General features: G+C 36.4%; 2 protein-coding genes across 7 annotated transcripts; one reads left to right on the top strand and one right to left on the bottom strand.

Annotated features, from left to right (window-relative positions):
* Positions 1 to 1,777: 1,777 nt before the first annotated feature.
* LOC110691968 (C2 and GRAM domain-containing protein At1g03370-like) lies at positions 1,778 to 9,231 on the top strand. 2 transcript variants are annotated; one of them, XR_002505366.1, is made up of 10 exons: positions 1,778 to 2,757; positions 3,083 to 4,228; positions 4,593 to 4,775; positions 4,874 to 5,157; positions 5,257 to 5,373; positions 5,621 to 5,883; positions 6,661 to 6,829; positions 7,061 to 7,330; positions 7,459 to 7,833; positions 8,584 to 9,231. XR_002505366.1 is itself a non-coding variant. In XM_021868949.1 (9 exons), the coding sequence occupies exons 1-9, from the start codon at positions 2,409 to 2,411 to the stop codon at positions 7,642 to 7,644; spliced, it is 2,967 nt and encodes a 988-aa protein (XP_021724641.1). In that variant the 5' UTR covers positions 1,778 to 2,408; the 3' UTR covers positions 7,645 to 8,286. The 2 variants fall into 2 exon arrangements, 1 of the variants encoding a protein (XP_021724641.1); XM_021868949.1 differs by lacking the exon at positions 8,584 to 9,231 and having other exon boundaries at positions 7,459 to 8,286.
* A 2,983-nt stretch (positions 9,232 to 12,214) lies between these two features.
* On the bottom strand, positions 12,215 to 20,653 carry LOC110691969 (myb family transcription factor PHL7-like). Of its 5 annotated transcripts, none has more exons than XM_021868953.1 (8): positions 20,559 to 20,653; positions 20,009 to 20,164; positions 16,752 to 16,828; positions 16,579 to 16,621; positions 16,314 to 16,359; positions 15,998 to 16,067; positions 12,815 to 13,310; positions 12,215 to 12,663 (listed from the first exon to the last, which is right to left on the bottom strand). In XM_021868953.1, the coding sequence occupies exons 2-7, from the start codon at positions 20,133 to 20,135 to the stop codon at positions 12,816 to 12,818; spliced, it is 858 nt and encodes a 285-aa protein (XP_021724645.1). In that variant the 5' UTR covers positions 20,136 to 20,164; positions 20,559 to 20,653; the 3' UTR covers positions 12,215 to 12,663; position 12,815. The 5 variants fall into 5 exon arrangements, with proteins under 5 accessions (XP_021724645.1, XP_021724644.1, XP_021724643.1 ...); XM_021868952.1 differs by having other exon boundaries at positions 16,314 to 16,362; XM_021868951.1 differs by having other exon boundaries at positions 12,215 to 12,658; positions 16,314 to 16,371.
* Between the last annotated feature and the right edge of the window lie 3,573 nt (positions 20,654 to 24,226).

Below are 24,226 nucleotides of genomic sequence, written 5' to 3' on the forward strand. Positions count from 1 at the left end.
TCACCTAAAATATTATTCTAACTCTTTAATTATAGGAAAAGTGAGCCACTGATTCAGGTACAAGATACTATCATTACCGCCTGGACATCTTTTAATTGGAATATTATTGAAATATTGCCCTAAAAATAATAATAAAATTGGTTCATATAATTGATATTAAAGAAATTACTTTAAAACATCACTTAAATTTTTTTTTATTTTTTTTCAAATACCTCTAGTATTTTGTTTCTTAGACTAATGGAGTATTTACATGACTATATAATAACTGTTGTATTCGACAACTATATCATACGTCGAATTCTAAGAAAATGTGAAATTTCAATCAATTTTTTTGTTATTACTTAATTAAATAGATTTATATCTTAGTAAATACAAAAAAAATTTATTGTCTTTTGCTAAACCATGTGATTGAGATGATAAATTAATTACATTCGACATTATAAATAAGATGCACAGTAAAAGACACATCAGACGTGACAAGTGACATCTTCTTGTGTATTTTTTTTTCGATAAATAACTATCATCAACAAATAAAATTTTAAGGCAATAAACAAACAATTATTATACTACAATTATTGGATAGTTTCAAACACATTTTTATATAATAACAAAGAGCGATGATATCATGTAGAGCATCCCATAAACAGAAAATGTACTATTAATAGGTTAGTGTTGCCTAATTGTTGATTATAATTGCCTTTAATGATCCGAGTAGTATATGTTTCCTTTGAAATTATTTTATTGGATATAAAGGTGATATTATTTATAATTTATATATTTACATGTATGTTGTGCTAATACTTCAATAGTTTTACTGTAGATTTTATTCTGTTGTTTGATTAATATTTTCATGTTTATTAAAAAGACATTTATAAATAAGTTTTTAGCCATATAGTCACTAGATTGTATAGTTTTATTGGAAATAATATGCATAATTAATGTAATATAATGTATACTACATTTAAATATTTTCAACACAACTAATCAACAATAATTTTTTTTTTCTAAATTGTAGTTTTGATAATTTTTGCGTTATTATTTTATTTTTCTATATGCATTGTATTTTTTTATTCCACATGAGTTGCCTTATCTTTATATTATAGCACAATTTATTATGGGAAAATGATTATTACTCTTGTGCATTGCACGGGCACTAATCTAGTTGGTAAATAAAAAAGACCCCTAGTGACAATTTGTTAAATAAAATAGCTTCGGCGACAATTTGGTAAAAAAAGCTAACCCCAAGCGACAAGTTGGTAAAAAAAAAAAAAATCATCTAAGGCGACAATCAACCCAATATATACAAAAAATTCCGATAAACTACTCGCAAATGCTTAATTTAGTTCGTTTTTCGTGGTTTTCTTACCTAGATCTCCAACCCCTTTTTCGGAATTAACAATTCGAAGAAAAATAAGTGTTTAAATATTAATTTTTACGTAATTTTCCTACTCCTTGTTATTGAATTTTTATTTAAAATGGGGTTGGAAAATAAATTTGATATCATGATATAGCAAAATAAAAGGAGATGGTACATTAATTTAATTTTTAAAATGGGAAAAATCATTTTAAAAAATATAATAATAAATTGAATTAGGAAATTTGAACATTGTCATAAAATTTACATATTTTGGTCTAAATGTCATGTAATTTTTTAACCAAATTATCACTAAGGGTTTTTTTATTTACCAATTTAGTCAATTTGCCATAAATGGTGATGTAAAAAAAAAAAAGGAGGGGGGGGGGGGAGGGGGTGGTTTTGGTTTGTTAAAGGAAAAGGAAAAAAAAAAAAAAAGAAAAGAATGATTGAATGAAGTCAAGAAAAGGGTTGTCATTGTCCTGTCTGCGCGGGGTTAAAGGTTGAACAAAAACGAAAATGAAGACGAGGCTTGTTTTTATATTCAATACCCCCCATGAAAAGTCTGCGCCCTTTCCTTTTTCTCTCATGTCCTTCTTCTTCTTTCTACTTCTACGTAACTTCCCTTTCTCTCTCTGACTTCTTCGTCCATTCCCATTTTCAATTTCAATCTTCAATTTAGGGTTCATTTTCATCTTTTTGCCTTTCAATTGATCTCCATTTTCATCCTTCTTCTTGTTATTGTTGTTGTTATTTTGATATGTAAATTGTATATCAATCATCTCCATTCTTTTTACCTTCAAAATTGGATCCTTTTTTTTATCATCTCCAACTGTTTCTCGTTTATTCAGTTTCTGGCAAAAATCATAATCAACCTGTGCATATTTTAATAATTATTTCTTGTGTTTTCTTTTTGTACCCATGAATATAATATATACTTCTTCCTTCTCATTCTATACATTCTAATTTATTTTTTTTTTTTTTTGGAAAAGAACTCTTTTGGATAAAGCTGCTGATAAATTAATCAAAAAAAAAAAAAAAAAAAAAAAGGAAAATGAAGTTGGTAGTGAAAGTGATAGAAGCAAGAAATATACCAGCAATGGATCTGAATGGGTACAGTGATCCATATGTTAGAATAAATTTGGGAAAGCAAAGGTTCAGAACTAAGGTTGTAAAGAAATGCTTGAATCCTTACTGGGGTGACGAATTCAGCTTTCGTGTTGATGACTTGAGTGATGAGTTGGTCATTTCTGTTTTAGATGAAGATAAATACTTTAATGATGATTTTGTTGGTTTTGTTAAATTCCCTGTTTCTAAGGTTTTTGATTCTCCTGATAAATCTCTTCCTACTGCTTGGTATCCTTTACTCCCCAAGAGTAAGAAGTCTAAACCCAAGGACTGTGGTACTCTCTCTATCTTTCCCTTGCTTTCGTTTTTGCTTTCGTTTCTGTCTTTGATAGCTGTTATTGCTGCTAATGTACCTGGGTTAAGATTGTTTGTTAGATTATATTCCTGCCTTTTTAGGAGTACAACTGTAAGGAGTTATGAATGAATGAACTTGATTGTTCTGTGTATGTTCGCGAATTATATGCCTTTAAGGAATGAATGATATAAGTCTAACAACTTTATACTATAAACGGATTTATAATTTAGATAACTTGCATTTGCTATCCTTAAATGATTGCGGATATGCTCATCAGTTACTTGGGGTATTATTTTTGTGTTTAGGTGAAATCTGTCTGCACATATGTCTTTCTCAAAACTCTTCTTATATGGACATATCCAACATCGCTGCTGCCCCTTCCCAAAGAAATGACAATGTCGACTCTGAATCTTTCAGTATGGCCTCACGTTCATCTTCTCCTTCAAGATTGGAAGCTACTTCTTCTGCTAACAAAAATGATGAATGCCTGACTAATAAGTTTGAGCCATCTGAAATTTCCAAGCCCCAAGCCAGTGAGGGCAGGTCTGATGACCTCGTTTCTCCGGCCTCTTTTGATGATCTAATGAAAACCATGGAAGGGAAGGACCAGGGAATTGAACTTCCTACCAACTTACCAGGAGGGGTACTTTTAGATCAGCTCTATTTAGCCACCTCTTCTGACCTCAACGCTCTACTTTTTTCACCAGATTCAAAGTTTCCTGTTGCTCTTGCAGAATTCCAAGGGAAGACAGAAATAAATTTTGGGCCATGGGAATTTGAAAATGAAAATTTGGTAAGACTCAACACCTACCTCACGGCACCATCAAAAATTTCTAAGTCTCTTAAGGCTTTTGAGACTCAAGCTTATAAACTAGCCAATGGCAAGTCTTTTGCAATTTTGGTCAGCGTTAGCACTCCTGATGTAATATACGGGAGTACCTTTAGAGTAGAGATGCTCTATTGCATCACACCTGGGCCTGAGTTGCCATCTGGAGAACAATCCTCACGGTTACTTGCATCATGGGGAATGAATTTTGTTCAGAGCACTATGATGAAGGGAATGATTGAAAATGGAGCCCGGCCAGCAGTGAAGGAGAGTTTCGATCAATTTTCAACTCTTTTGTCTCAACATGTCAACCCTGTTGATCTCAAGGGTACTGGCTCCCAAAAGGATCAGGTTCTGGCGTCATTGCAAGCAGAACCACAATCAGATTGGAAGTTGGCAGTTCAATACTTTGCTAATTTTACCGTGGTGTCTACCATTATCATTGGAACTTATGTTCTTTTTCACATTTGCCTGACAGCACCAAGCACCATTCAGGGTCTTGAATTTGTTGGGCTGGACTTGCCTGATTCTATTGGTGAAGTTATTGTATGCGGTGTCCTGGTCCTTCAAGTTAAGCGAATGTTCGAGCTGGTAGCACGCTTCATACAGGCCAGATCGCAAAAGGGTAATGCTGTTGAGCATATGTTTTTAAATTGCGAATTATCTGACAATTACATTAACATAATGTCTTGAGTGTGAAGTTCTAAACATACTTATTTTCACATTGCCTCGGTTAAGCTTTTTTTGTTCTCATCTAATCTTTAAAGCAAACGTACGTTACTGAGCCAGATTATTAACCTTTGATCTTCATGTATTACCATGAACATAGGGAGACCTAAGAAGTTGATAGCAATGGTTGCTTTTGTAGGTTTTTTTTTTTAAGGTTGACTCAAGTTTGTTCCATTTTAATATACGCATCTTTAAATACAGGCCTTTTGATTTTTTGATTTTCTTCTATTTACCATCTACAATTTTCTTTCATGTTGTAGGTAGCGACCACGGAATTAAAGCACAAGGAGATGGATGGCTGCTTACTGTTGCACTAATCGAGGGGAGCAACCTAGCAGCTGTTGATTCAAGTGGTTTCTCTGACCCCTATGTAGTTTTTACTTGCAATGGGAGAACTAGAACAAGCTCAATCAAGTTCCAGAAGCTAGATCCTCAATGGAATGGTTAAGTTGTTTCCTTATCAGTTTCTTATGCCTGCGTGTGAATATCTGGCATGGATCTGATTGGATAGGTTTCCTTGATGTCTTGTGCTAAAATGCAGAAATATTTGAATTTGACGCAATGGATGAGCCACCATCAGTTTTAGAAGTAGAGGTTTTTGATTTTGATGGGCCTTTCGATGAAGCAACTTCTTTAGGACATGCTGAAATAAACTTTCTTAAGGCAAATGTATCAGAGCTAGCAGACATATGGGTTCCTCTTCAAGGAAAGCTAGCACAGGCATGGCAGTCTAAACTGCGATTAAGAATATTTGTGGATGACACAAGAGGTGGTAATGCTATCAGAGAATACCTTGAAAAAATGGAAAAGGAGGTTGGGAAGAAGGTAATAATTCGTATTAGATTTATGGTATTGAACTTATTGTAGTTTCACTATCATTGCTAAAATTTATGCTTTTCAACTACTTTTTGCTTAAATTTGCAGATAAGTCGGCGATCACCTCAGACAAATTCAGCATTCCAGAAGCTGTTCTGCCTTCCACCAGAGGAATTTCTTATCAATGACTTCACTTGCCATCTGAAGCGCAAGATGCCACTGCAGGTGACATTTCTTAAATAAAAGATGCAGTAACTTTGAGAGTGCACAACTCTTGGGTTGAACATTTTAGTTATTACCTGTTGTGCTTTTTTCTCCTCTCACCCCCCTTTTCTATGTGATCTATTTAAGTTATTTCAATTGAAAAAAAAATAATATGCAGTATGGAAAAGTTGTCAGCCAAGCTCTTGTCTGTCTTCATTCAACCCACTGATCTAACTACCTCCTCATTAACTTGCACTTGCTCTTTCAGGGACGCCTTTTTCTATCACCGCGAGTAATAGGATTCCATGCTAGCTTATTTGGACATAAAACGAATTTCTTCTTTCTTTGGGAGGACGTAGAGGACATACAAGTTGCTTCTCCTAATCTCTCTTCAATGGGGAGTCCAATCGTTGTCATAACTCTTCGTAAGGGAAGAGGCTTAGATGCAAAGCATGGAGCAAAGACACAGGATGCGGAAGGGAGGCTTAAATATTATTTCCATTCATTTGTGTCTTTCACCATGGCACACAGGTAAATGTTGCCCTGTTTTTTCTGTTGCTGAAAGCTGTTCATGGTTATTTTACTATTGGAGAAGAAGCTAATAATAATCACAGTTTCCCTCGTCATATTTTAATCTGTATAAAATTAGTGAAGCATTTTCTGTTTAGCTCTTTGTTTAGTTTCTCTATCCCAATTGAGCTGTCAAATTATGGAAATATAATAAAAGAAACATCAGTGTGAGTCAGAAGTCTTCATGTATAGTTTTGAAAACTAGTGTTATCTCCGGTGGGACAAGCATCATGATATGTTTGACAACTGTAGTGGGATGTACTACCTCCATTTTTTTTGTTGACACGTTTTGGCTTTTGGCTTTATTCACAAACTATTTTGACTAGCTTTTGTGATTTATAATTACAATGAAACATTGTCAAGTGGGATCTTGTTTTTTTTTTTTTTTTTTTTTTTTTTTTGACGGGCATGTGGAATCTTGTTAGAATTGCCTCATTTCAGTCATTTTCATACTATCAATTTTTTATAAATTTTTTTTTTTTTTAAAGTAGAGATATAAGTTCTTTAACTTGTGCATTGGCAAGTTTGATAAAAGAAATGTGTCAACTAAAAAAATGACGGTGGAAGTATGAAGTATCTTTTTAATTACCTTTTCTCCGCAAGGAGCTCTTACTTTCTGTGCCTGTCTTAGCTGTCTGCTAAGCTTGGATCATGTAATTTTGATGAGTAGCTATAAAGTTGGTTGGAAAATTATTACTTGAACCTTAGCATACAATTTGTTGGCAATATAATTTGCAGAACAATTATGGCCCTTTGGAAGGCAAGATCATTGAGTCCTGAGCAGAAGGTGAAGATTGTTGAGGAAGACACTGAAACTACCAGTCTCCAGACAGAAGAGAGTGGAACCTTTGTAGGTGATGAGGATATTAGCATGACTGAGGTTTATTCTTCTGCTCTCTCTGTTCCGGTGAGCTCTCTGTCTCTTTGTCTCTCTCTGATCAGATGATTATGCACAGCTAGTCACCCATTATTGAGCGTTTATAAATGCATTTTATTTATAATATGCATTTCATACTGTGTAGACAGAGTTTCACCCATTATTGTTGGCAATACCTTTTTGCTCGTCTTTTATATAAATTTTTGTAAGTAGTATGAAATACTTAATTCTCCATTGTATTGACTTACAATTACTGTGTAGATGAACTTCTTGATGGAGTTATTTAGTGGTGGTGATGTTGACAAAAGAGTCATGGAGAGAACTGGATGCCTTAATTATTCTTGTTCTCCTTGGGAACTAGATAAGGATGTTTATGAACGGCAAGTGTGCTACAACTTTGACAAGCGTATATCTAGCTACAAAGGAGAAGTGACCAGCATGCAACAAAAATCTCCTCTTCCTGATAAAAATGGCTGGCTTGTTGAAGACATTTTGACACTTCATGGGATTCCGCTTGGTGACTGTTTTAATGTATGTGATTTAGTTTGATAGCCATTATTTTGTATTGGCTGAGTGCTGTCTCAGAGCACATCCTATATTTTCTTTTGAATGTGGGTTAATTCTACTTTATATGTATACTTGTATTTGTTTGTTTGCAGCTCCACCTCAGATACCAGATTGAGGATAGAGCAAAGGGCTGTTATGTGAAAGTATCATTTGGAATTGCTTGGCTGAAAAGAAATAAACACCAGAAAAGGATCTCTAAGAACATACTTTCAAATCTGGTAGATCGCCTGAAAGTGATGTTTGCCACTGTTGAGAAAGAATATGTGAATGGAAGATAGAAGCTTTAATATTGTAGTATTGCTTTTTGTCACCCATGGAAGTCTCTTTTGAGAACAGAGTCAAAAAAACTAACAGAAGCAACCGTGTCTAGATAGAAACAAGGTTACACTGAATGAATGTTGCCTGAAATCAGACTAATCACATCAGCATACAGCCATCATGATGCAGAGATTCTTGTAAAATTGCAGGTTTGACGATTTTTTTGGTGCTCCCCATTTTATTTATTTATTTCTTTGAAAGTAAATTGTAAAGGGTAAATTAGTTCATATTTTTTTCCCACTCCCGAATTCAGAGAAAATGTCCAAAAATAAAGGTTAATTGTTCAAAATCTTGGACTTGGTGTCTTTTGATGATTTTTCAAATCAGTTCTGCCAGTACCGAACTCACCTCTGTTCCTTCAATGTCAATGCATTTGTCCTGTTAATGTAGGTTTAGAATGAACTCTGGAATTCAGTAGTGAAGGCCACATCTGGAAATTTAATGGCCTTGGTTGAATTTTTTTGTGGTGGTATTTTACCCTTTCATGCTACCATATCTCAATTTTTTGTTTGTTTTTGTTTTTTTTGGTCGTTTATTTATACTCCATCACAGCTGCCAGTTACGTTCCAGGCCTTCAATTGGAAAAAAAAAAAAAAAAAAAAGACATTTACTGTTGACTAAAATTGACCCCTACCTGCTGTTAATGTATTGCTACTGTGGATACCATGTGTGGTTGTCAGGCTGCTGATGAGATGAAATTGCATGTTTAGCAAGAATGGTATGGGTGAGGACTGAGGAGTTTTTTTTTTTTTTTTTTTTTTTTCGGGGGAGCGGGGGGGAGGGGAGGGGGGGGGGGTGCATTCTGCAGGTTTTTGATCTGTGGTAGTCTGTTTCGAGTGCTGTAAATCCTGTAATGGTCTGATTTCTGAAGTACTGTTGATTTATGGTTCTCTGTTCAGCTGTTTTGGTAGTTTGAAGGGGAAACTTGTGAACATCAGAATGCCATGGAATATGTTGATGAACTTGCTTCAGAGAAACGGGGAAAGGGAGTGATTTGGCTGTTGGGGCTGCTGTGCTGCGCTGAAGTCCTCCATGAGGGGATGTGCTGAAGCCTGAAGGTAATGGATATGGGCTGTTTTGAGGGGCTGAGAACAGCTCTCTGATCATAGTTAGGGGAAGATGCTAGATGCAAAAATATACTTTGGGTATAGTAAAGGTTACTTTTTGAAAGTAATTGGCACTGCTTGATCACTGCAATTTCATTACCAAAAAAAAAAAAAAAAAACATGATTGTAGTAGCTTCGTGTTGGATGATACTTATCAGTTATCACTGTCATTCGCTGATAATTGTTTCATGGAGTTACATGCAATGATGATAGAGTAGCTCATGAGCTTGCTCATCTCTTGCGATTGGAGGTAGGAGGGGTTGGTTAGTTTACCTTTATTTTGTTGTTAGTTTTTTTTGTGGTTTTAATGGAAATTTATCTTTTTATTCTGTGCGAAAATCGACCTAATCTGACATTAGCTTAAATGCTACATATGAAAAAACAAAAATAGGGCAGTTTTGGTTCTAAATTCAACTTAAAAAACCTATATTCCCAAAAAAAGAAGAAGAAGATATGATTACTACAAAACACACACTGGAGAGAGTTGCTTATCATTGAAATTTCTCTTAGATTGAATGAGTTGAATGGGTCAACACGATCTTATCGTATGGGTTAGTTTTAAGCATTGATATATATAAAATTAAAAATGGATAGGACTATAGGGGTATCTATATGTTGTCATGTATATAATAATTTTTTCAGTTTGTGAAATTTTTTTATGACTCATTTGCTCGAACATTAGGCTTTTCGTTTCATATGTATACCCTTTCTAATAATTCACAAACATTTAAACTTATTACCCCAAGATTGTGTTTACTCTTACTTCTAAACCTCACATTAACACAACTTATACTTTTTTTTTTTAATGGAAAGTAAAATGATTTCATTAATAAAAAGATAGTCAAACGACATTTACAAACAATTCATAAGGAATCTAAAATAATACCTTGAACTAATTACATCGCAAATTCAATCAACAATGACCTTATTAAAACAAACTTCATCTAAAACAATACAATGTATGAATTGCCACTAATTCAGCTTAAAATCCATTGATACATATTCATTTGGGTAAAAATACTTATTTGGTCCTCTAGATACTTTTGGGGAATATGAAACCGTAGATCTTCAATCCTCGTTAGACGAACAAATAAAGAAATTAAACATACTAGAATAACCACCCTCTCAAGGATGAGATCTATTTATTAAAAGTAATTAAAAAGTTTTTTGAGCTTACCACTAGTAAGAATCCAAGCAAAAGCCCCTACAAAGATTCATAACTAAGGCTAGAAAACCCTCCAAAGAAGAAATCCTAGAGGTAACCAGAAAAATCATCCTTATACTTAAGTTAGAAAAAAATCATCATTTATAATTAAGGTAATTTTAGAAAAAAAATCTTAGTAGGGAAGAAGGATGAGAAACAAAATTTTCTTTGTCACAAATGAGACAATTTGTTATTTTTTGAGTCAATTTGGGTACTATTCGTGATGTATGAGCATCATACAACATGGGGTATTTTGGTCATTTTTTGTAAAATCTTAAATTTCATTGCGTATCATTATAAACATATATAGTATCATAGACGGATCTAGGGCCGAGCCTACTTAGGCCATGGCCCGCCCCATAAACAAATTTTTTTTAATATAAAATCTTTACTGCTGTGTGTAAATACCATATACTTGTGTTGGCTAAGTTGGTTTTTACTATTTTGCCAAACGCTTTACTAAAACTAGTGGGTGTCAAGTTCGATTCTTGCTGGCAACATTTTTATTTGGTCTTCTTTTATTTAATAAAAAACTTATAGGTTACGGCCCATCCAATGAAATAATCCTAGATCAGTCTTTGATATTATAATATCATTACACTATCTAATGGGACTATTTATTCACTTTGTGGTATCTTGTTCATATTATTTACAAAATTGTCATGATATGTATTGGTTCATACCGCACATATATGTATTAATACTTGGCATTATTTTTGTCACAAGGAAAGAAGAAATTGAGGTGGATGAGTTGAAAGTAATAAGAGAGAATTGCCAAGAAAACATCTAGTCATGATTGATGTTAAAAAAACATTAAAGAAAGATGATGAGAAAAAGAATGGAGATAGTGAGAAATGAGAGAGAAAGAAAATATGATGCGTCAATTGGAGGAAATGAGAGAGAAAATGGGAAAGGATATATGCACCCTTATTGATAACCATGCTCTTAATAGGAGAGTTTTTGGGAGCACACGCTTTAATTGAATGGTATATTTGTGGAATTTTGTTGAATTTTTACACTAACACTTTGTTTGGATGGAAGGAAATTGAGGGAAAGAAAAAGGGAAGGAAATGGAGGGATGAAGTATCTTTTATTTGGATAACAAATGAGGAAGGATAATAATTGGAGGGGGGGGGGGAGATATGAAGGGATTAGATTGTTCGAAATTGATCTCTAACAATGAAGAGATTTGGAAGGAAAATTCATCATTCTTCCCTCTCCTTCCCTTCCCTTCCCACCCTTTCCCCTCCCCCTTTTTCTATCTAAAGATTTCAAACACTGTAAAGAGGCTATGAGATATAGAGGCAATACTATAACCTTTTCATTGAGTTTTCTCAAAAGCTATAGCCAACCCAATAGTGCACACATGATACCTTCGACAACCTAGTGAAGCTTTATCCAACACACTGAACTGAACTTGAAGCTTTGAGAGTCTTCAAGATGTAAGCTACGAAGTATATCGTAGTACTTCAAGAAAAATTTTGGACTTAATACTTTATAGTTGAGGTTTTATCCATAAAACTAAGGCGTCTTTTGGTGATTGCTTACCCAAAGTCTAACAATGTATTTGGATAGAAAAGGGGGAAGGAAAAGAAGGGGTGGGAAGGGAAGGGGAGGGGAAAGAAGAAAGATGAGTTATCCTTTCAAATTTCTCCATTGTTGGAGAGATCAATTTCTTACAATTTAATCCCTCCACTTCTCTTCCCTCCAATTCTCTTCCTCTCTCATTTGTTATCCAAAAGAAATATTATACATCCCTCCATTTCCCTTCTCTTCTTTTCCTTCCATTTCTTTCAATCCAAACAAAGTGTAAATGATTGACATACAAAAACAATTAAAGGAAATTGGGAAAGCTACTTTTTTAGGAAATGTTTTCTATCAAAATAAATGGAGCCTAATTTAAATAAACCTTCTAAGCACCATCCCCTAATTCCTCATATGATACAATGAGGCCTTTCTGACCCTAGGAAGTTTTCCCCAACATCGGCTTTAGTTTTGACAATGGGCTCCAAAATTTTCATCGAGGTATGAATATGATAGAATCACTGGGGAGCTGCAAGTTAGAAGTTAAAACACAAAAAAGTTGTAATCCGTATACGTTCCTAGTGAGATTAAGTCAAACATTAAATATATCCATTTTATGTGCAAAGAGATTATTTTAGTCATCTTCCTCAAGAAAAGACCTTCATGTGAAGGTCATACAAAAATCACTCACAAACATATACAACTTTGTACTAGATGCTTATTTAGTATCAGTGAAATTCAATGGCATTCATAGATCCATTTCCAAGGTTTTGTTACATATCCTACACTAATATTTATCGGAAAGAAGAAAAGACGCTCCTGTGTGCCAAAATACAATCTATGAGCAAGAAACATGTACTTTTGATAACAATTTTCTAAATGTTTATGAGCAAGAAACATGGTCAACATGATAAGCAGTATAAATGCATGGAATATGCTCAAAATTTCCAAAGGTATGGGCAAAAATTGGTTTGGACGTGGGCATGTGCTGCTTTTTGACATCAACCAGAGTAACCAAGCTCAAAATGAAGCATCCCAAGGGTTAAGGCCCAGTGGTGAATCTCTCAAACTTCAACAGCATCAATATTGCAAAGGGTTCACAGAGCTCAAGTTTTCAAAGGCAAGACTGGCAAGTGGCAACTACACTTTTTTAAAAAAAAAAACATGATCAAATTAGCAAGAGAAGCCCCAATAATTACAGATTTAACAGAAGATATGTTCACTTGGAAACTAAGTATCTGGAATTACTTTGGAGTTAAAGCCTGACAGCAAAAGAAACAGACATGAGATACTTACTTCATAGTTCTTCTGATCGGTCCTCTTTGCCAATTGATAAAGCAGAAGGTTCACATGGTTCTCCAGCATAAATGAGGTTCCTTTGTTGAAGAGATGGATTCATGCTCGACTCCAGTATCTGCTGGGTAAAGAACATCTCTTGGTTTGAAAATGCTTCATCATTATTGGTCAAACATGGCTGCTTTACTGATCTCTCTTCATCAAGATTTTCACACATGATAGCATCCTGGCAAATAGAGTCTGGAGTCAATGGTTCCTGTTGAGATGAGAAAGACTCATCTAAAGATGTGGTCTTAGCAACTGCACAATCTTTGCTGTATTTGCCCAAGGGTGATTCTGATGTAGGAGCAGGAGTTGTAGGGTCACTCTTTATAGATTCTGAATCTTCAGAGCCGGGCACTTCAGCAAGAGTTCCACTAAGGCGCTGCTGCTCCTCTATTATTTTCTTCAAGTATTTACCCTGAGCTTCTATTCGTAACTGTAGCTGTCTTTGCACCTATTGCATGTCAAATACATCAACTGATCCTGAAACTATGATTTGTTCTAGTTTTAGAGAGGGGGGGGGGGTCTCTAGGGAGCTATGCAGAGCAAGACCTGTAACAATAAATTAAGAGGAATAGAAATCTGCCACAGTTATTTGTTTCACCACCTTTAAGACGTTTAACTAAACTGGGTGGCACAAATTATATCCGTCCCTTAAAAATTATCTCATCCCAGATTTTCTCTTTATTAAGAGTAAGTAGAATTGTATATTAGCATGTGGGGCAGTATATAAACTAGAGAGGGATGGTTAGGGACGGCCAAAAAAGGAAATTGGGACAATCATGTATTTCCATCATCGTCTCTCGCCATATAACATGCAAAACTATACGAAGAAGCAGTTCAGAATCATAATAATTATTAAGAAATGACAATCGACTAACGTTAACAATTTAGTATTTTCACAGGCATTAAGTTAGGGCTAGAGCCACAATCATGATGATTGATGATAAACTTGACACTTAAGTGAAACAGAGATATATCCTCCCATATGAAAACAAGTGGGAGCTGGGGGGGTATTAAAACACACAATCTTTTGATTTACAAATATAAAAAAAAAATTAAAAAAAAAAAAAAAAAAAAAAAAAAACCCTGCTTCAGTCCTTCTATTCAACTTCTCTCAATACAAAAAAATAAATAAATAAAAAAAAAATAATAAGAGGAAGACATTTTTCAAACAATGGTGATCTGCCTCTTTAAGACTTCCTTCAAGCCAGCAATCATTAAAAAAATTCTCTCAATTGTAAATCTTTATTCCATAAATCAGTTCTAAGGGTAGTCAAGTCTGTCAACCCTTCAACCAATTTTTTTTTTAAATATTTTTTTTAAAAAAAAAAAAAAAATTGGAGGATCGAGCACAGGGGAAAGATAATAAGTCCCAATATCTCCCATTATCCCATACCAGAAAGTCTCCAAGAGAACTGGTTTCAGATCACTAATTGAAAAAACTCTTATTAGGCTTCAACTAAAAAGGTTTGAACTTCTTCATTGAATCATTAAAGTCAAAGCTCTTCAAACCATTTTTTTTATTTTTTTATTTTTTTGGAATGATAATAAAATGGTAAATTCTAACTGGCCTACTGCCTACCAATTAAAAAAAATAATACAATTGAAAAACGGCATAAAAAAGGCGATGGATTGATGACTCGTAGCTGGCATCACGAGGTGAAGTGGATTTAGGGTTTTGTTACATAGGGCATATCGGCTTCGAAAATGTTACATATCCGAAGAGCCAATCTGGAAAATAGGTATTCCATGTTCTGGTGTGCTGGTATCATTCAAACATAAAATAGAGGCCTAATTTATGTCAGTAGCCCGCCCTTTTTTTCTCTTTTATCTAAGTTAGAAACAATTTAACTCAGGGATTTAAGTTAGTTACTTTACCCACTCATAATAATAAGCTTCCTCTTACACTATGTTTGGATAACAATAGTGAAGGGAAAGGGAGGGGAAGGAAAAAAGAGGTGAGGGAAGGAAGAAGGTGAACTTCCATTTTCCTTCCAAATCTCTCCAACAATGGAGGGATTTGGTTTATTAAAAGGGGAAGGAAAATGAATCCTCCCAATTCTCTCCCCTCCTCTCCTTGCATTAGGTATCTAAACAAAGGATGATCCATCCTCCCTTTTCTCTTCTCTTTCTTTCCCTCAATTTCTCTCTATCCAAACATAGTGTTAATGTCCAAATCCAACTTTAAATAAAAAGAAAAAAAAAAAATAGGACTGTTAAAAGAGTAAATGCCACTTTTTTTTTTTTTTTAATAATTCAAATATAAATAGGTTTATAATACTACATAGTAGATTAAACGTACCCTGATTGCTAGAAGTGAGGATATTCGCAAGAAAGTGTGGCAGGCATTGCAAACAACCTAAGGGAAAATCGCCTGCATTGGTTTGGGCATGTAAGACGGAGGCCCGAGGGTGCACCGCTACGAAGAGTGGAAGAGTGGGACCATGGAGGGGTTAAACGAGGGAGAGGGAGACTGAAAATGACTTGGTTAGAAGGAGTAAAGAAGGATATGAAGTATATGGATTTGCATGAAGATGAGGCATTAAATCGTAAGGGATGGAGGAGGAAGATTTATGTCGATGACTACACGGAATAATCACTTATTGTTCATGTAGCCTACCCCACTTATGGGATTAAGGCTTTGATTGATTGATAATTGCTAGAAGTGAATTATTTTGACCATAAAAACAGGTAGTCAAACTAGCTCATACAATCAATTAACAATTTATAGCCAAAGGGTTAATATCTCAAAAACCTGGGTATTGCTTCCCTCCTTCATGGCTATATTTATTTTAAATTACTTGGTATTTGCAATCTTAAGTTAAAAAAGTGCAAGAAGATGATGTCAGAATTTTGGCTTTATAATTCTTTCTTTGTGGAGCATAACAGCATAATAACCCCCTCAGCCACACCCCCCACCCCCCCCCCCACCCTTCCCCCTTTTCTTCCAAGGGGTGTGGGTAGAAATTGGGGGCAGGAAGATGAAGACATGACATCAGTGTGGCATCCACAGTCCAACTCCTAAACAATTGTCACTTAGCACATGTTTTAAAGGGAGCAAGCAACCATTGGAATCAATTTGTTTAAAGAGAAAAAGGATCTAACAGTTTCTTAGAGACTGCACAAAGAAACACATGCCTCCAATTGCTCATGCAATCGCTTCTGCACCTCCATTTGCAGCTTTAGTGCCTCGGTGATTTGCATACCACTGCAAAGGAATTAAACTCCAATCAGCATAACTTTCCATCTTCATAAGCCTTCATATATGAATATTCTGAATAGAAGACCAACAGGATAAATCTGACAAGCATCCCCACAGCACCCCAAAATATTCCCTACACAAAAGTTGAGACTCATAGAATCATATATACCTCATATTCATCAATACAATATCTGCTTCCTCAACTAAATTTTACAAGACAAATAACTTAAAGCAAATAAAGTATTAACTTACGATGAACTTTCCAAACCATAAAGCATATCCGCAGATTCCTTCTTGTCTGCTTTTTTCCCTAGCATTACCAATGTCAAAATTGAAAGAAAAGAAGGTAATAGTAACATAATGAATCACCTTAAAAGAGATAATGAAAGGAAATCTATCAAATCCAGAACTTAAAAACCAGCTCTATGCTCCACAATTTAATAAACAGGTCATAGTTAACAAGCCAAACAACGGACATCAAACAATAACCTTCACCAAATCATGAAAGAATACTAACCCTCAGATAAGGAATCAGGGAGGTACTTAGCAAGACGATATTTCTGAAAAGAAGAACGTGAAAAATGAAAACAAAGAAGCTATAGTAAAACTAAAAGTTCTGACAAAATAGACAAAAGAAAAAAACAAAGGGGAAAAAAAAAAAGTTCTCTGAGTACACAAAAAAAGAATTACCTGTAAATGGCTTTTGACATGATATATTGTCAAGCCTTGTACTCCCATGACCCTAAGGACACCTTTGGGAGTAGCACCTGAAAAGCAGAAAAGTAGGCTTAATCTCCAAAAAAGTGTTATGTAGAGATCCACACAAGATGTAATTTACTTTAACCACAAAAATTGTAAATTTCATAATTAAATGTTCTTGCAGAATAGATTTTCTTTTAAAAGGGTTTCAATAAGAGGCAGATTTACATTCCAAAGTTAATAGAGCATATGACAATAGCATGTAAAAAATTGGTCCCTTGAAAGTGATATATAAAGATGGCAAATAAAATTGCTAGCATCAAAACAAAGAATGAAGAGGACAACAATACACAAAACACTACAGGGAGAATGGATGAAAAAGGAAACTAAGTAGCCTAGTGCTTAGCCCAATGCTTAACCCTTACAACTTAAAATCTATTTAAAGACACAACACACCTAATTTAGTCCAATAATAAAAGTTTGCTTATAAAACCCATACTTTAAAAAAGTGAAGTTACCTATCCTGTGTTATCTTGCTTTGCTAGTGTTGTGCTCTTAGGCCGTTATGGATATTGAACTGAGACTTGTTTTAAAGCACCACAAAACCAATAAAGACCAAGTCCAGCAACCTTCGTCACGGGCTCACGGCACAGCTCATGCTTGTGCGTATGAGGAAATAGGGGAAAATAAAAGAAAATTGAGGAGAAAAATAAGTGTAACATTCCATCAATAATGATTAATCTTGGGATTAGGTTTCCATAAGGCTCAACATTTTGCATACCTCCCTTGGAATATCACATATGTTTCAATATAAACAAGTTAAACAACTATAGATAAACATCAAATGGTGGGTGTAACACACGATAAACAAAAGTGTGATAGCCCAATGAAGGATTCCCTATTCCCAACACCATAAAAGGACCTTAGGATGCCTAGTTAGTGAATGGAACCATCTATTACAGCTCTTGGCTACAATTACGAAATAGCCATGTCATTAAACTAAACACATTATCAAGACATTAGAAAACTATTTACAGGCCAAATAAGGTCCTAACCAACTTTTATTATTCCAGGAGACACCCTCAACATCCATTTCAATGAAAAAATTTCACAAAAATGATTCGATATAATGTATTATATCCTTTCATTTTAGAGTTATTCAATTTCCCAGATTTGGAGAGAATATAGGATAAGGTGTTCCCCACAAATTCTTAAGAGGTCAATTGGGTGGCTAGAACATTTAACTTACCTCGCAACTATCTGTTAGGAATTAGTATGAAAACAGTAAGTAACAAGCTAGATAGAGATAGGAAATGGCAGCCAAGGGATAAATTGTATTATCAAACAGAGTATTCAATAATACAGGGCCTTCTTTCGAGAGGAAGGTGCTCTCCAAAACAAACTCCTTAACAAATTTCTGCATGCATTCCCCTTGACCCCAAACTTCAATTAATACCCAAAAATGAAGCAAGCTAACAAACTCTAGAAGCAGCTAGCAAAAGGAATCAAAATAACAAACTCGGTAACTAACTTATTCATGAATTACTACTTTAAAGTAGTAATCCTTGGGCCAAGTGATATCCATGTCATTAAACTAAACATCTTATCCCCAAAACTGATTTCTTAACAACATCCCTCTCATCAATTGTTAGTATCCTTGGGCCTTCTTGCATAAGTGAAACGGATACCAAGCTTGGGCTGATCCCTTGCACTATCATCTTATCCGATAAGAGTATGCATCTGTCAATGGATTAAAGTCATCCCAGGTTTTAACTACTTGTGTTGCTGCGTGCTCACAAGCCATTTTCATGATTGGAAGGCGCGATATACAGTGTCAAGAAAACTCAGAGTATATCGGTGAGGACATTTTTCTTTTCATTGAAAATGGTGTAGATAATTAAATAAAAGGGACAAGAAAGCAACAAATAAATGGTATCTTCATGATTGCTACTACACATGTAATAATGGAGAGGAATACAAATATGTTATATATTTATAGATTTTAAACATTCTTTAGAGAGAAATCCTCCATTACAAAGAGTTCCACTATAAGTTTTTGAACTAAATCATCAAAATGAAATGTTCAAGCATAATTTATTTTTATTTAAAAGGGTTTCATGATAAGTTTATGAAATTCCAATAATGGATACAAAGAGAGGGAGATATACATATCAAGTTATTAGAGCATTTCATTATAGCTTGTCCAATAAAAAAAACTCATTTATAAAACCCAAACTTTAAGGGAGTTCTGATACATAATTGTGAATCAAAACTTCCTAGCTTGTGCTATCTTGCTTTAAAACTAGTGTTGCATTGTTAGGCCATTATAGATATTGTGCCACCACTTTTAAAAACCCGGCCCAAAAATCACATACAAGGAAATATTAGGGAAGGTGAGGGAAATTGAATAAATATATTGTAATATTTTTCCATCAAGAATGAAACCTGTTTTGCATACTTTGTATCACATAGGTTTTACGATAAACAACTCACTACCAATATCAACAATTGCAGAACACAATTATAAACAACCAACATCAACAAAGGTATGATAACCCAACGAAGGAATTCTGACACCTTAATAAGACCCTTTGAGATCTATCTGGTGATTGGAAACATATATTACAGCTCAACTACCATTACGATATTTCCATGTTGTTCGGCTCAATCAAAGGACTTTAAAGACTTACTGGTAAGCCTATTATATGGTTCCTAACCAGCTATTATATCCAACATCTACTTTCCCATGTGTGTATGGAGTAATAGTCCTGCATCGAAAGTGGTTGAAAGGTCACCTTATAAGGTTTGTGGAATACTCCTAATGCCATATGGATTTAAGATAGAACCACTCTTGACCTATGCACCAGTACTTCAACATTACTGCAACATTGCATCTGTGGTGATTGCCCTTCTTAATACTACCCCTTCTGTCTCTAAAGTCTAAACATAGGGAGTACTCAAAGATGAGGCATCACGTAGTGATAAAACTCTGAATTTGCAAGGAAATGCTAGTTTAGGTAAAGCCTAGTTGTTTTTCGGTCAAAGCATATGAACATCAAAAAACCAATACGTGGAATTACATTAAGAAAAAAAAAATGAAAGAGGATCAAATCATCTAGCAAGTAGCAAGCATGAAATTAAAACACCCATATTGGAGGCAAAAGGCGATGCATCATTAACAATCATGTTCTTTCTTAACTAAGGCAATCATAATTTCAACAAGCATCATCAGAGTTAATGGAACATACGATCTGGCCCACCCAGTTGTGCAACAGCATCAACAAAACGCTCATGAAGTTCATTGGTCCATCGGAGTCGTTGCTTCGAAGACATACTAGTATTGTTACTGAGGCTATTGTTGTTGACTGGATCCATTGTTGCCAGCACCAAAGTCCAAATGTCAACTAGGAGTTTCAACATGTAAGTTTGACAAAAATAACAATCAAATTTACAACGGAAAAGAAATCGAAATTCACAAAAGCATCAGACATTACAACCTAAAAAAAACAGATTTCAGTGAAACAATTCCCCAAATCAAACAAATTGGAAAACAGAATAAACCCCACATTAAGTTAAGTCACATTTGCTAAAATGACATAATGAATTGAAAGAAGGTGGTTTAAATGTATTGAAAATCGTTCAGTAAGATGAGAACAAGAGACAAATTAAGCCCCAAATAAAGGGGAGAAGATAGCATTGATTTCCGAAAAGACAAATCTTGTTTGTTCCTCTTTCTTAGTTGCAGTAAATTGAAGGAAACAAAGTGAGAATGAAAAGGGGGTTGGAGACGAGACTTACCAGAACGCCGCAAGAGAACAGCCTGGTTGCCGACCGGAGCTTTCAGGAGCGGGACTAGAGAATGAAGAAGGGAGTAAGAGGGATACGAAAATCGTTTCAATATGATTTTTTAAATCTAATATCATACCACATCACTAATAAATAAAGTCAGTCTTGCAATCAAGTCACTAGATAGCGACCCTTGTATTCCAGTTTTTCTCCAAGTGTCACGCCACGTAGGCAAAAACTAAATAATATACTACACAATCTAATATGATTTTATTACTATATATAGACATGTCAATCGAATTGGATCATAAGTCATTTCGGAGCGGGTCACTTCAGGTTACGGGTCAAGAAATGTTCAACCCTAACCCAAAGTTTTGGTCCGGGTCAACCCAACGAGTTTAAAACAATTTATTTATTTAATTTATTTATTGTTATTACTAGAAATTTCTAATATTTCATGCTTACTTTGCTATTTTTTAAGTATTTAATCGAAGATTTTCACCAATATTATTATTAGTCATTACATGTGTTTCGGGGTTTTTTGATGTCCTGCGGGAGAGTTACAATTCCGGGACTGGTATCCTTGCGCCTGTACCTGCAAAATAACGGAGACTCCGGGCGGTGGGAGCTCCGTCTCCGATGATCAAGTTAGTATTTGTATGTGAAGTAAAAGGTGCGGAAAGTAAAGGGTGATCTGGTTCCTCTAGGGGAGGACTGATCAGGAAGTGCAATTAATTGCTAAGTCAGGTCTAGCAATCAGAAAGCACGTGTGTTTAGGCTTCTCTAGTTGAGGGTAATTATTTCTGAATCCCCCTTTTACTAAGGATTAATGAATGTATTTATAGTATTGGGAAGCGTGCCCAATCCTAGGTTTAGGTCAACCTAGAGCTGATTAGGCTTTTCCCGAAAACTGGGCCTAGGTAGCCATTTTCCTAGGTGGCAAACAGCAGGCCACTTGGCGTGGCATGATTGGTCCAAGCTGGACTGATCAATGCGCGACATGTGTTAGGCTCTAAGTGGTCCATGTGACGGACACATGGCAGGGCCTGATTGGTCCACGTGTCAAACTATGATTGGGCGGGGAAAATCCCCTAATCATTTGCCCCTCACAGGTGGTACGTGACTGGTCAAATGTCACCTGTGATAGGTGTCGGCTCGTAACTAGGCGACGGTCTGTGACAGATGTCGGCCTGTGGCAGGCCGCCTGTTTTTTCCCGCCTATTTTTGAATCAGGACGTGACCCTTCAAATTCTCGAAGAACCCTATATAAGGGCATGTTGACCAAGTCTTTTGTTCACATTTTGCGAATTTTGCAAGAGAACTTGGAACCCTGAACTTGTGCTCTGAGATTTCTGGACGACTGATATTCGACCAACTGTTTACGCTAGCCGATTGATTTGTGGCGACCGGCTACTTAAAGCTTCCATCTCCTTTCTCAGAACATACTTCAGGTAACCGTCTGTTTTGCTCTGCACTTTTCATTTCTTTGCATTTTTCTTTTTCTTTTAAGAATATGGTATCCCAAAAGCACCCGACACGACCTAAGTTAGTGATTAGTCAGTCACCGGGGACGGCTGAATCTAGGACTAGGAGTGCCGCCTGCCCCTTTTTGGACCAATCTCTGCCCTATGCTCCAAGTCCGACTGTCTCTGTGTCTGTGTAGGACACTATGGCTAGAAAAAAGAGGACGGCCAGATATACCAATTCAGACGGCTCCTCATATTATGTGCAGTTGAGCGAGCTCTCGGACAGGTCGCCTGGTGACCCAAGTACTCCAAGTGACTCAATTCTAGAAGAATATGAGGTTCAGACGACCAGTCCTATGGTTGTAGATATGTTCGGCCTAGAGCCGGCCCTCTCTGAGAAAGAGGAGTCGGCCTCTTCTGAGAGTTCTAGTGACTCTGAGTTTAGTTCATCTAGATGACATTCTCCAGATTCGGAGGAGAGGCATTCTCGTCTTCATGAGGCGAGAGTATCTCACTCTGCTGAGAAGGGAGACAACTAGGCAGAACCATCTGCTTCTCAAAGAGAATCGCACACTGCCTTCTTCTGTCACATTCCGAAAGGCCGAATTAAGGCCATGACCGAGAGGTTAGGGACCTTTTAGGCGGACCACGTGATGAGTCCTGATTACTTTCTTTCAGTGTCGGATGCTGAGGATACGGTAGTCTGGCCGGAGGGAGCCAGATATGGAGACGCCTGTTTCGGATGTTATGAAGCGGCCATTAAGGCTGGGTTAAGATTTCCCCTGTATCCGGCTGTTCAACAAATCCTGGATGGATATGAGGTGGGGCTCTGGCAGTTGGCCCCAAACTCATGGTTTAACATTTTAGGCTTTGTAGCCGGCTGTGAAATGCATGGGGTTGAGCCAAATTTTGCTGCGTTCGCTCAGATGAACTACCTGAGCCGGACCCCAAAGGCAAGCGGTACCGGATGGTACCAGATTTTTAGCCACAAAGGCTATTTGATGACGAGGGGGAAGGAGAACAAATGGAAGGACTGGAGAAACACCTTCTTCATCATTTCCAGCCCCAACAAACTTTTGAACAGGAGATACAATAGGTGGAACAGGGATCCACCTCTCCTCGCAGGCGGCTCTACCATGCCGCCTGTTCCTCGTCAGGCAAAAGAAGAGATCCTCGATCGAGGACTCTTTAAAGTAGAGATCAGGATTAACTCTGATTCTGGGGACCGGGAGCTTGTCCCTCTTAAATGCATACCCAAGTTTAATTGGTTGTACGATGAATATTTCCTGGCCGCCTGTGGTCTTAGCGAACGGACCCCTAGAGGTAGTCGGCCCCTGTTACGCTCTTAATATTTTTTCTTGGCTTGAATTTCTTATTAACCCTGAGATGTTTTTGCAGACAAAGCTATGGACAAAATTTCCGCTTCAAAGAAGGCGACCGCCCTTCTTCGCGCGGCTATACTTGCCTAGAAGCAACCCTCTACCGACTCTCCCTCAAAGGAGGCGTTCAAGGTGAGCCCTCGAAACTTGGTCATATTCTTCATCTTATTTTTCTTCTTTTCTTAATGGATTTGGTTTCTCATTGAAGGGTGGAGCACCCAGACCCTCTCCCTCTGAACAACCGAACCCAAAGGTTCGAAAGCAGACGGCTGGGAGTATGCTTGGTTCTTCCAGGAAACAGCCGTCTGAAAAACAGAACTCCCCAAAGCGGGGCAAAACATACAACCGTCCCTAGAGACACTCGGCCTCTAAGAGGTATAACTGTTTTTCTTGGATTCTCTTACTAGCTCAAACAATTTTAGATTAGGCGGCCTTTTGCTTCCTTTTTTCTGATAAATCTTCCATTCTTCTTGTTGTAGGCGGCCACCAAGAGCCGAACTTGGTGCAAATGGCCAAGTCTATGGTCAAGGCCATTCCCTTAGACGAAAGGGAAACAGTCAGGGGAGTCGGTACCCTAGACTTGGACTCTATCATGGGTCTACTCTCTGAGGTAGACTTGATGAATTTTCTTCGACATTGAGAAACATTGGCATCTAAGTGCCGCCTGTTTCTTGAAAAAACTTTGACGCCTGATTTGTTGATTCACAGGCCTTGCTTCGTGTTCATGGTCTCCGCCGCCCCATCAATGAAAAGAACAAGGAGGTAAAGGCTGCGAAGGCTATGGTCGCCTCTGATTGTGACCGGGCAATGTTTTAGATTGCCCAAAATGAGATTT

This window comes from Chenopodium quinoa, unplaced genomic scaffold, assembly GCF_001683475.1.
Source record: "Chenopodium quinoa cultivar QQ74 unplaced genomic scaffold, ASM168347v1, whole genome shotgun sequence".
NCBI classification, from domain to species: Eukaryota; Viridiplantae; Streptophyta; class Magnoliopsida; order Caryophyllales; family Amaranthaceae; genus Chenopodium; species Chenopodium quinoa.

Excerpts from the sequence above, each read along its gene's own strand:
- LOC110691969 (XM_021868951.1), bottom strand. The coding sequence starts at position 20,135 with ATGGATCCAGTCAACAACAATAGCCTCAGTAACAATACTAGTATGTCT. Across the intron at positions 16,829-20,008 it reads ACAACTGGGTGGGCCAGATC|GTGCTACTCCCAAAGGTGTC; the intron begins GTATGTTCCATT and ends TCTGCTTTTCAG. Across the intron at positions 13,311-15,997 it reads GATTGCATGAGCAATTGGAG|GTGCAAAGACAGCTACAGTT; the intron begins GCATGTGTTTCT and ends GACATGCAATAG.
- LOC110691968 (XM_021868949.1), top strand. The coding sequence starts at position 2,409 with ATGAAGTTGGTAGTGAAAGTGATAGAAGCAAGAAATATACCAGCAATG. Across the intron at positions 5,158-5,256 it reads AAAAGGAGGTTGGGAAGAAG|ATAAGTCGGCGATCACCTCA; the intron begins GTAATAATTCGT and ends TTAAATTTGCAG. Across the intron at positions 7,331-7,458 it reads CGCTTGGTGACTGTTTTAAT|CTCCACCTCAGATACCAGAT; the intron begins GTATGTGATTTA and ends GTTTGTTTGCAG.